At 36.5% G+C, this 12,500-nt stretch overlaps 2 protein-coding genes across 5 annotated transcripts in view; one reads left to right on the top strand and one right to left on the bottom strand.

The window, feature by feature from the left end:
* The window catches only part of LOC138000535 (LON peptidase N-terminal domain and RING finger protein 3-like), a 17,765-nt gene extending 17,440 nt beyond the window's left edge, over nucleotides 1-325 (top strand). Inside the window, exon 13 of one of the 2 annotated variants that reach the window (XM_068847018.1) lies at nucleotides 141-325. In XM_068847018.1, coding sequence (XP_068703119.1) covers nucleotides 141-173 — 33 coding nt within the window. In that variant the 3' untranslated portion in view covers nucleotides 174-325. Of the gene's footprint in view, nucleotides 86-140 lie in introns of those variants that run through there. The other variant, XM_068847017.1, reaches the window with a different exon arrangement.
* LOC138000537 (COMM domain-containing protein 5-like) overlaps nucleotides 1-12,500 on the bottom strand; it is a 27,418-nt gene that overhangs the window by 13,171 nt on the left and 1,747 nt on the right. The window contains exons 3-7 of one of the 3 annotated variants that reach the window (XM_068847020.1): nucleotides 10,260-10,310; nucleotides 8,772-8,867; nucleotides 8,488-8,563; nucleotides 7,985-8,114; nucleotides 2,948-4,349 (exon numbers count right to left, since the gene is read on the bottom strand). In XM_068847020.1, the coding sequence (XP_068703121.1) occupies nucleotides 8,013-8,114; nucleotides 8,488-8,563; nucleotides 8,772-8,867; nucleotides 10,260-10,310 (325 nt within the window). In that variant the 3' untranslated portion in view covers nucleotides 2,948-4,349; nucleotides 7,985-8,012. Of the gene's footprint in view, nucleotides 1-2,947; nucleotides 4,350-6,428; nucleotides 8,115-8,487; nucleotides 8,564-8,771; nucleotides 8,868-10,259; nucleotides 10,311-12,500 lie in introns of those variants that run through there. The other 2 variants (XM_068847023.1, XM_068847022.1) reach the window with 2 other exon arrangements.

The following is a 12,500-nucleotide window of genomic DNA, read 5'->3' as shown; positions in this document are numbered from 1 at the left end:
TAGCCAATAAAACGAGAGCTTCCTCTTCACTGTAAGATACTTTTGTGCTAATATAATTCTTCTCTACTACATTAAAATTTTTATTGCAAAATTTTACGTTATCATGATTTGATTTTTATGACTTTCATATCTTGTTTCAGGTTACACAACAGGCGTGTTTTAGCGGTTGGTGACCACTTTTTCATCATTTCGAAAATGAATAAAACAAGTTGTTTAAATCTGGACATTTCGTCAGTATCTATATAACAAACAGAACATTACATGGCTGCTTGGGGATACAAACTTTATCTTCTTGTGCTGAAAGTATTTCTCACTTGATCGCTTTGCTCACTCGTGAGAGATATATATACTTTCAGCATTCAAAGATAAAATTTGTATTCCCACGAGGCCATGTAATATCCTCTCTTTTGTCAAACCATGGGCAGCTGAGATCCATTATGTGAATTGCACACATGTTTCCAGTCCACAATTTCTGGAGTAAATCAATGCAAAAACTATTTTTAATTAATTTATTTGGCTTTTTTTTGGATCCTCCTGACCAAGATAATGTAGAGGGGCTGGGGCTATGGTCTATTCTTCTTTTGATGTCAAACTGCTGCACAAAGTAGAGCCTCTCTATAGGTATTTCCGACGGAATCGAAGAAGCAACGATCGCTATTGATGAAACGAAGATCTCAGAGATTGAAGCGACGATTTAGAAATTATTGTGTTCAGACAAAATATTAGTCATTTAATCCCCAATCAAAAAAGCGACGATTTGATGAAAAAAAAAGCGTGACGAAATTGACGTTCGTACGCACCCATAGAGAGGCTCAAAGTAGGAATTCAAAGCACTAATTGTACAGTGTAATAATTATTTAATGTGGAATAGACCCATGCCTTCCAATAGCGTGATCAAAAGACAGTTTTGTTGATGCTTCCTTCATTGCTTGTGGAGGGCCAGGTCACCGAAACACTGACCCCCGGTCCATGGACCCCCTAAGGACCGGGTCCATAGGCTGCCTTACCAACCCCTCTACGGGCCACTCCAAAACAACACATAGAAAACAATAAATAAAATAAATAACAACTAAAGATTTGATTTTCTGGTTGTCTGGATAGGCCAATCGAGTCGGCGAAATCTCAACCTCTGGCTCAAGGTATATTAATCACATATTGCCACTTTCTTCGCTGTGGACCAGAGTGCTAACTTCTATGTGTGTTCATTTGTGTTTTCTTTCTTGGGTTCGGATCATTCTCCTGTGGGTTCATGAAACAGAACACAACCCCTCTGTCTTCCGACCAAAATGGCGGAAGGAACTTAGTTATCTTCAGCCTTTTTCAAAGCACTCCAGTCCACAGCTAAGAAAGTGGCAATATGTGATTTATATACCTTGAGCCCGAGCATTAAATAGTCTGTTAACTTTGCAGAGTGGAACAGTTGAGATTTCGCTGACATAAGTGGTCTATCCAGACAGCCGGTAAGTCAAATCTTCTTGTACCTATTTATTTTTGTGTAATTATGGACTGGTCAGTAAGGGGTCAGTGTTATCAGGTCACCCATTGTGGAGAGCATACGTTGTAAATATAATACCTCCATAGAGAAAACAAGAAACCTCTCTTAGTGATGGAAAAAATACTCTAGCTTAGGTACCCTTAATTTAGCACTCAATTTTGAGTAAGGGTTGCCTGTGATTAAAAAGATTAGACATTAATTTATTTTTGTACATGAAAATGCAAGGTAAGACAAGTAAGTTGTTACACTAACAGGCCACTTAGGAAAACACCATAATACTCTTTGCTGTACCCCAAATTTTGCATAAGCATAGTTTAAAATTATTTTTTTCTCTTCTCTTGGGACCATTCTAAGTCCCAAGAGAAACTGGAAACAATGCTTATTCCTTTTTTTTTTTTTTGGGGGGGGGGGGGGGAGACAAACAAAGAGGTTTATTCTGAAGTGGCTGATTGCATGCTGACAGAAAAACTAAAATGTGAGTTCCTTGTAGCTTGGGATAAATAACTTGAAAGAAAAAAACTGTAGTAGCAAATCATCAAGTTTTTTAAGTTATTCATCTACAATCATAGACAAAAGTAGTTGGGAATGTTATGTAAATGAACCGCACCAGAGCTGTACTTCAACCCACTTCTGTTAATAATTAAAGCACAAACACAATAGTTTCACCTCATCTTATATAGACCCCCTCCCCCTATTCAATGTTGGAAGGTAACAACAATTTCCCACAAAAACCATTCAGTTTTGAACAACATTGAATGAGGGGGGGAGGGGGGAGGGGAGAGAAGCAATGAAGACGTCAAAAGTGCTAATCTTCCCAACGGTTTTGTCTATGATTGTATGGGAGTAGGAAATCTGCTTTCAACGCTTATAACTCTCCTCGTATTTAAGGTGTGGCTTTCATTTCTTATTCTGGAAATGTTCTCACTATGCTGAAATTTGGTTGAAATCATTGTTTTATGGTGGATTTCAGACTTGCATGATGCTTCATGATTTTACTCCAAAATCCATTCTGTTAGGAAAATGTTTATTAAGAATGCCATAAAAATATTTTTTGATGTTTCATATTCGTTAAGAAAAAGCTTTCTTTTTTGGAAGACGTTGAAAGAATGCCAAAAACTGATTATTTCAATCGATTTAGCAAGAAATGGTGTGACATGCGAGAGCACTCACATTACTCCCAACATCACTCCATTTTCAAAGCCTAAAGTAATGCATTTGAAGCACAGCTTCAGGTAAAACATTGAAATTGGAAGGTAAAGGGCTTCAAAGGAAATAGTTATAGGACTTTACATGTCCATTTTAGGTAGATTACAACATTTCTCCATAAAGAGAGCTTAAATTGAAATAACATATCTACATGTAATTAACCTTTATGTCTACGTGGTTTCAATGGAGTAATGTTGAAAATAAGTAGATACAATAACTTTTGTCCATAATCAGAGACACACTGTACGTATTCCAGTATGCTTTACATATAGCTACGTTATTGTTGCAAAATATCACATTCATTGGGCATATAATTCGCATTTTCTTATGGAGTAATGTTTAAATGCATGTTGATTACTTTTCCCAAAATAGCTCAGTGATTGACAGGCCATCCTACTCATGCTATTGGTGCAAAAAAAGTAATCACTTTGAATTTACTTAATATTTAATGTGACTTTGTGTGAAATGAACATGACATCTTTAAAAGGCGCTGCTCTTGACTTGGCAAAGTGCAAGTGCATGTGTTTAGTCTGTGAAACTGTTTGGGCTTTAATTAGCTATCATTTCGACTCCTCCCCTTTTTGTCAATTCACAAAGGGAATTTTCATCATGTTCTTTGCTCTACAATTTAATATCATTGAAACACTTGCAACAAGACATCCTAACACATGTATGGAAGTTTAAACTTGTCAGTGAAATAATAGGGAGCTTTGGGAACGACGCCGCCACCGCCAACAAAAACATCACAAATTTGCATATTTTGTGAGCAAAAGCATCTTTATCTAGTTCTTTGCCGTCATCAGCAAAACACCAATGTGAAATGCCCAAATGAATGTCAGCGCTTGAGGATAAAATAATTTTCAATTCCTCCCCTAAATTGAGCACCATTCACACTAGTTTCATTTTTGAGGGTTTGCCACACCTTGGTCACATTAAAATGCTTGGAATAGTCGCAAAGTGATTATCATAACACGAATTCACATTTAACCATGACGTCACTGTCAACATTGCTAAAGATCCCTATAAATATTAATCCTTCATTTTTTAAAAATTATTATTTTCATTGGAACAGGGCTTAACATGGGGATTTGCTCTAGATCTATTCCCTAGCTTATACAATATACATTTATCTGATTAGAGGTATTTTACTTTTATTAAGAAAACAAATTTCAGTCAAGGCAGAAAGCATTTGAAAAGAAGTGGCATTATAATTCAGTAACTGTGAATGTTTTCTCCATTTTTTCATCCCTCGTCGTGTAAGTTTGTTAACCACACATTATCTGATCTGGTCTCCCTATTGACAAGCAATTAGTTACCCCCCATCGATCAATGCGACGCAATATTGTAATTTTTGTGAGCCTTTTTTTTTAAGTGTGCAAGTTTGTATCATGTTGTTACTGTATTAAAATAATTATATGAGAGACTGATTGTTGTTGAACTGTAAGTTTTTTTTTTTTTCACGGACAGCACTCTCTTGGTTGGTCAGTGTGAAAGAGGACCAATATTATTATTAATTTCACATGCTAATTAGTTCATTACTCTATAGGATGCTTATGTTTGATCTCATGGGTAATGTAATATTTATTATTTAAAGTAAAAACTTTCTTTGGGCAGTCACCATCTTAAGCCAGGTCCCTGTGGATTCCATCTGCAAGTTACCAAAAACAGACATTATAGTAGAGAAAGGCTAGTAATAAAATGGTACAATGTAGTTTCAGCTGATGGGGTTTTAACATTATTATCAGGCACTGCCTTGTCTTCATTAATTGCCTGGTAAAAAGATGCAAACCAAAGAGAGAATTCTCACAGAATAAGACAAATCAGATCACTGTCATGTCATGCATAATTCCCTGCAATTTCATAATTTTATGAGATGTATTAAGTGAAGTGAATAAAATGAAGTGACCTTCTGATTTTCACTGTTGTTACTTTGGTTAAAGCTCACTGCATTAATTTCTAGATTTAAGCAATAGAGGACGTTTTCCGTGTTTCCATAGCCTCATCTAAACACAAGGGGGAGTTGGGAGAATTAGAAACCCGAGACACAGTTGAGGGTTTGCATAACTGTTGAGAATTCTCCCAACTCCCCGGAGTGTTTAGATGAGGCTATGGAAACACAGAAAAAAGACCTCCATTGCTTTTATAAAATATTTCTCACAGATAAAGGAAAATGCTGGTTTCTTTTACTTCTTGATTGAAAACGATTTTCTTTATACCCACTCATATTTCCTACCAGCCTATCACAATGGGCGTTTGACAACACATAACCAATCAAAATTTGTGTGATGTCACAGCCATGTTTGCATAGTCTCATCTAAACACAGCTATTGACCAATGAGACTGTGCGCACTATCCTAATTATTTTATAAATTGATTTAGTACAGGAAATCGTATAAACATGAGTGCATTTTGTGAATAATTTTATGGGTACAATGATGTTTCGAAAGTTTCATGAAATGCACTGCTGTTCTGTTCATGTTTTTTTTATTACCGGTATCATTATACTTTACAAAATTACTCCATCACTGTTTCCATAGCAAATCCCATATTGCACTCTACAGTGTGTAACCTACCCGGTATTTGTGCTTTCATTAATGACCAATCAGAAAGGTGAAATTCCGTTGGGTACACAAAGAACCGGTTACTTCAAAAAAGCTTTACGTAGATAGAGTCTTCAACAATAATTATTTATGGCCTTGGTTTTTCTATCAAAGGTGTCTTCAAGTAACAACTAATAAAATCTTGCCTTCTTTTGTCCCAAGAGATTTTGAAATGACACCACAGCAATAATAACCTTGTTTCTTCTTTAAGACTGAGAATCAAAGGAACTTGAGAAATGACTATTTGAAGTGGTCCACTGCAACAGATTTGTAGTTGAGAGCCACCCCCCTCCCCCCTAAACTAGAGGGGAACTCGTCTAATTATGGTACGCACATGCCAGTGGAAAAACACTCTTCAGCAGAACAAAGTTCATAAATTCTGGGAATGACAGAGTGTTGTAAAGTGTGGGAGATGAATTTGCACAAGGTTAATGAATACTCTTCTAGCAAGACTGTTAAGACTGTTAATAGATGAGGTAAGGAATGTTTTGGGGGTCAAATCACCAATGCCTGAAAAGAAATGTCCTGAAAAGTGCAGCACAAAAACCTTCGATTCTCTACACCTGCCGCTATTATTGGCAAAGCTGAGAGAATATGGTTTCTCTGACGTACATGTAGCTACAAGTTTAAGGTTGACCATCATACTTCTCAGAAAGATCAAACAGTGTTTAAGTTAGATTTGAAACAGGGACATGGGAGCAAATGGAAAGATATGTTTAGAGGATGGCCCCAAGACTCAAATTGTGGACTACTCTTATGGAATGTTTTCCAGAATGACCTGGTCTACAACACTAACAAAAGCAGCATCAAGATGCACGCAGATGACCATCAAATGGATATTGATGGTGGAAAGATGGAAGACTGGTGGAAAGGGCTTTAACGGGCAAGGGAAGGGGCACATAAATGAAGTAATGAAAATCAAGGTCCTTGACAAATAATTTAATTTTGTAGAAAGTGACACCCAATAGCTTCATTTCTGTGGCACTTTCTACAAAAATTAATTATTTGTCAAGGACCTTGATTTTCATTACTTCATTTATGTGCCCCTTCCCTTGATGAGCAGCTGAAGTTTACTAGCCACTTAGACAAACTACCTCATAGAGTACACTGTACCTAGGAAAATAGGGTCGTGGTGAGACTGAAAAATTTAATACCAACATTAGTTTAAGCTTAGAATTTACAAATCTTTTAATTTGCCACAATTAACTTAATGTCAGATGGTCTGGCACTTCTGTAGAAAATCTGATGGCTGGAAGATCGAGACTCTGAGAGAGAGCACTTACATGTAGATCAGTATAATTATTGTGATAAAAGTATTGCATTCGAAGAACTTCTTGTACAGCCTAAACTCCCCTCACTGCTGAACAGAAGGCTGCGGGAGATAGCGGCAATGATAATGTTCAAAGTCAAGCATAATTATTGATGCCCTAGTTGTATATCCAATATTTTTAATTTTTAAACAGCTGGAGTTATAACCTGAGAAATTCGGACAATTTTATGATTCCGAGAACAATTACAGTTACTACCACCTGTTTCACCTGTGGGAAACACAGTATTAGATATAATGGGCAAGTAATAGGGTTCAAACTAAGTAAATGTATTCACGTAAGAGTTCTGTAACAGTTGCTTCGTTTATGAACCTGGCGAGAAAAGACTAGTGGACATTGAGAACCTCATAAGAACTGACACCTGTAAGAACTGTCATCTGTGTAAGTCTTAGAATAATAATAGTATTAATGGCGTAGGCAGGGTTTCCAAGTTTATTTGTTTGTTTGATTTTTTTTTAAGTAGTTAGGTGTCTACAATATTAGTTTAATCGCCATGTAAGCTATAGTAGGCTTTCAACACATTAATTAATAAAGTATTTATTATTATTGTTGTTGTTGTTGTTGTTGTTGTTATTTATTACTATTATTGTTATGTCTACTGTTCTCATGCTGATCTTAGCCGATACATTAATTCCAACCAAGAAGCGGGTCATAGCAAATGACCAAAGGTTCTTGGTTTGACTTTCTCCTTTCCAATCACTTCTCTAGCACTCTCCTCAATATCTCAGCCATTCCAAGCAAGGTTGTTTTTTGTACCTATGGTACAGCTACCCTAATTGAATTCTGAGTCTTTCAATCCAAGAGCTCCCATGCATCACTACTGGTATGACAGTAATCTCGCTTATGTTCCAAAGTCTTGACAATTCTCTCTTTAGATTATTATTATTATTATTATTATTATTATTATTATTATTATTATTATTATTATTAAGTACATGTAGGATAATCCCAAAAACCTTGATTTTGGTGGCTACAAAAGTCACTGTCAAGTATCAAGCACTTTCATTGCCCCTAATAAGGTTTCAGTAAACTAAAAGGTAACAGATTTGCCCTGTCCAGAGATGAATGTCACAGCTGTAGATGCACATCCAATTTTGATATCTACTGTAACATGCAGTGTCTTTGAAGTTTAAGCATTTTCTATGAATTTCTAGCAAATTAGGTAAGTGTGAGAAACAGTGTTATTTTTGGACAGGATGACAGGAGTTTAAGCAACACTGTGACATATTAAAATTGTATTCCCGGATGCGAGTAATATTGCTTGGTAAAATTGTCGTTCATCTAACTACTATATGCATTTCTGGACATGTATATCTGTACTGAAAGTACAATGTACAGTGTAGATGTACATGTACCTGTCCAAGTGAACTGTCTTCAGCTTTGTCAGTCTTCAATCTTCAAGATGTTCTTCTTTTCAACATCTTCCATTTCCTTTAACACATAAGCCACATTGTACCTCAACTCGTGAAACTTGGATGCAGGCACCTAGCAAGAAAAAGCACCAAACAAAAATTATCAAACATATCATACGTTTTTCTGGTTACAAATTTTGTAACCTGAAAAACGTAAAGTGAACAATCCAGCAACAGAAAATTTACAAGATTATTTAATAACCAATAAATATTATCGACTCCTCAAATGCCCTAGGACGCCCCCACTTGACAAGTAAAATCATCTGGCGTTTGATAGCTGAGTAAAATGTGTTAAGTGTCACTCCCATGGGTTAAAGTTGTTTACAAGTGCTTTTCAGGATGGTAATAACATAACTGTATTAGCAGAGAAAAAGGACTAAAAAACCAGATAAAACTGCAAAATTATTAATGGTAACAAACAAGTACAACTGTCCAACTTTCCTTACCTCAAAAGTGTGAACTTTCCCATTGCTAAGCTTCAGTTCCATTAGTACTGATGGCTCAAGCACCCTATTTAGAGCACTGAAAAATAGCAAAGTTTGAAATGCACTTGTTAAAAATCACACATCACCTGGGAGAAAAAAAGTGGTGTGCAAGAGATTTAAGCAGAAATGTTCCTGCTATTTAACCAATCTTCATTCTAGAATGATATAATTTACTAGTACATGCAATATCTGTAAGTGTTTACATAGACGACTATCATTATAGCCATAGGTATGTGGCCTAGTACCTTGTAGATATAGCTACATCAACTCTCCACCTGAGAGAATCCAAGCTTGGAAGATGGCTGCGGTTGCTTAGGGAAGCAGCATCAAAAGATGATCTCCTGTCAAGGAAAATAAACTATTAAATTAATATAGCAGACGACACCTACATGTAAGGGAAAACAGACTGCTAGACATGATTTTAAGGTACATGTATGAATATGAATATGACTTGTTCTTATAATTTACTGTATGTAGTAATGTTAAAAAGCCAGATAGCCGGTAGAACTACACTGTACTCACTTAATTAATATGGAGAGTAAATTAAGGTAGAGTACTTCTTTCACATTTGAATCCTAACAAGAATTTCTAGTGCCCCTTAAACTCAAATGTTTCTTTGTCGAGGTAAATCTATTCCAAAACATTATGCACGCTGAGACTATTCGCCTCGAAAAATAATTAATCTCTATTTTAGTGGACGGTAAAATTTAACAAAACCTGAAGTTGTTTGCCTCACAGTTGCGCTTGTGTAGAGCATGGTTCTGAGATGACCTCACAAACCGGTATGTGATGAGAAATTCTTTCAAAACTGGACAGATGATGGCATCATCTCAGGGATAGACCCATGAATGAAATTAATTTTATCCTCACTTTTTGCAACTAATAATTAGCGACCATATTTAACATTGATAACCCGTAACAGTAATTCAGCTGATAAACCTAACTAATGTAGCCTTTTAGAAGCAAACTGTAATAACAACCAGTTAATATAATTTTTGAGGTTACCAATTCCGAAACTTTTATTTATCAATAAACTGTGAAAATGGTCTTACAATGTGTCCCAACTATTTAACATCAGACAACTGTTTGGAGTACATGTAGCAGAGCAACTCTGCATCAATTTTAGCCTCAAACTGCAAAAAATTGCACCACTAAAGAGTCAAAAATTTTTGAGATTCTGGGGGAGGGCTCATGCATCTGCGAACCTTCCAAGGCAAGAAGACCATATGGGCCTCAGCAGGTCTAATTTGCAGGTTGCAGGTCGCTGGTTGCAGGTCATTGTTTCACCAATACAGAAAGTATCCTAAACATTCATAAAAGCTAACCTTAGGCCTAAAAACTTTTGTTTAGGCCTAATTAGGCCTAAGGTTAGCTTTTAAGAATGTTTAGGATACTTTCTGTATTGGTGAAACAATTAATGACCTGCAACCTGCGACCTGCAAATCTCAATGTTTAGGCTTGTGATGAAAATTGCATTGACTGACCCTGTGTATGAAGACAAGGATAGGCCAAATTCCCAGTACATACACACTGTACGTGTATATTGTATGCTGCATGTCACAAAATAAGCAGGGCAAAAGGATTAAGCTTATCAAAATGATTTTCCCCTCTGAATAACTACTAACTTAATCATGCAATGAATCCTTTTGAATGACAAGAAAAACTGAAACACGTTTTCTCTTCACTGGACTTATTTTTAAAATAAACACACAAGAAAAAAGCAGGATACTTGCCTGTCTCCAAATACAATGCTTGATAAATCAGGAATTAATTCTCCAGGAATTCTGGAGGAAAGACAATAAGGAACTTTCTAGACATGACTGGTTACTGCTTGAACAATCTTTTAATGCTGGTTTGACCCATAGCCTCCTACGAAAGATGCTTATAAATATACTTTACTTGGTCCAAAACTAGATGATTCTACTTGTCAAAGGGGGCCCAGTTTAGAGGTGAATGAACTTCACTTTTAAAAGTGGCTAGTCTTTCCTTCCTAAAGCTAGGGCACTACTTCAGGACACTGTACAATGTAAATTAATACAAATGAAATAAAACAATTTGTTTTTGAGAAAAGAGAAAACCACAGTACCCAGAAAAAAAAAAACACATCTAGCAGAGTAGAGAACCAACAAACTTTCCAGTAACCCACATAATTATGAATGATACTGAGTCTGTGAATTGAACTTGGGCCACATTGATGGCAAGCAAGTGCTCTAACCACTGCACCAGCCCTGTTTTCCAAAAGGGGCAACATTGTTACAGGTACTGTACATATAACTTGACAGGAAAAGTACAAAATTATATCATTTTTTAAAGTCAACCATGTGTAACCTTTTAAAATGAGAAAAAAGACGAGTCGGAATAATGATCATGACAACCAAAAAGAGGAAGAAGACAGACCATTTTGCCATGTTATTCTCAGTACAAATTATGTGTCTTGTGGTGACAGAATTTCAGCCTCCACCACTAATACTCTTCAAAAACTGTCAAAACCAAATTTTGAAACTTGTTTGTGTTCATAATTTTAACAAGAGAGGGTTTCTGGTCAGGCGCAGTGGTGAGAGCACTCACCTCCCACCAATGTGGTCTGGGTTCAATTCCCAGACTGTGTCATATGTGAGATAAGTTTGTTGGTTCTCTACTCTGTTCCGAGAGGTTTTTCTTTGGGTACTTCAGTTTTCCCCTCTCCTAAAAAAAACCAATACTTGATTTGTGTTAATTTGTTGATTTAAGTTTACAGTGTCTCAAATTAGTGCTCCACCACTGGAAGACTAGACACTTCCATCATTTGATCTTTGCAAAACACCTCACAATATCATTTTATCCCTCAAATTTACAGTTTACAATACAGCAGCCAAACAACCACTGAACAGGGTGCCTTAAATATTGTTTAATGCAACAATTTTGCACACATCAGTTACCGGTATCAAAGGTTTTGTATGATCAGAAATTTAGATAAAAATGAGGTGATGGCAATGAAGATTCTACATTCTACATTCTACATTCGACATGTGCCAGCACTGGTGAAGTCCTTTTTGACTAATGGCTTTTTCTGCTAAATATATGGCCTCATACACCATAAGCATTTTTCAACGACATCATGCCAAGCCAGCCACTTCTGCTAAAGAGAACAGGACAGCCAAAATGCTGGGGACTCCATCCCCTACTCTTTTCTTATAGTGTGTGGGTTCTTTAGTGTCCCACAATCAGAAAAAAAAAGACAAAGTCATGTGAACATGGAAGATATTTGTGAGACTGGGTCTACGGTTTAATTATAGTCCTTATCCAAGAGGACTTGAAAGTCTTTAGAACCATTTTCAGACGAAATTACAAAGGTAGCACTTTCTCGTCAGTTATTTTATCATACTGAGTATTGATCTGGCCGGGGATTGAACCTAAGAACTCCCACGTGGAAGCCTGATGCTCTACCAGCTGAGCCAGTGGTAGGCAGATGAAGATAAAAATAATAATAATAATATTTATTTATTTACTCACTCACTTCACTCGCTGACCTATCACCACTACCTGAATTCCCATCATCATTATCATTATTATTACACCTAAACCTGGCAGGGGCTTTGATGAGGAAGAGGAGACGGCGATTTCATGTCAGAAAAACAAACTGTTCTGCACTCTTGGCTCCAAAGAAAATCTTCACTATAAAGCAGTTTGTTATGATCTTAACCTAAAGCAATACACCCATACCTTTTACAAGCTTTAAGCCTGGTTTTCACTAGCGACACAAGCATAACCACAAGAAGTATATGCAAACTCAGTAGTTTGTTGTTCATTAGAGCCTTTTGTTAGAACAATAGACACTAATTAACTACAAGTAAATGCGCTTGCGTGTGTTCCTTGTGCTTATTCTTGCATCGCTAGTGAAAACCAGGCCTTATGGTTGATGTTATCTCCACTCAGAAAACCCCTTACTTTAGGAAACTAGTTGCTTAGCAACAGGTAAAAGGACAACTGAAAAA

This window comes from Montipora foliosa, chromosome 4, assembly GCF_036669935.1.
Source record: "Montipora foliosa isolate CH-2021 chromosome 4, ASM3666993v2, whole genome shotgun sequence".
Classification (NCBI taxonomy): Eukaryota; Metazoa; Cnidaria; class Anthozoa; order Scleractinia; family Acroporidae; genus Montipora; species Montipora foliosa.
The sequence above is the reverse complement of the archived record's forward strand: the minus strand, read 5'-3'. Positions and strand labels throughout refer to the sequence as shown.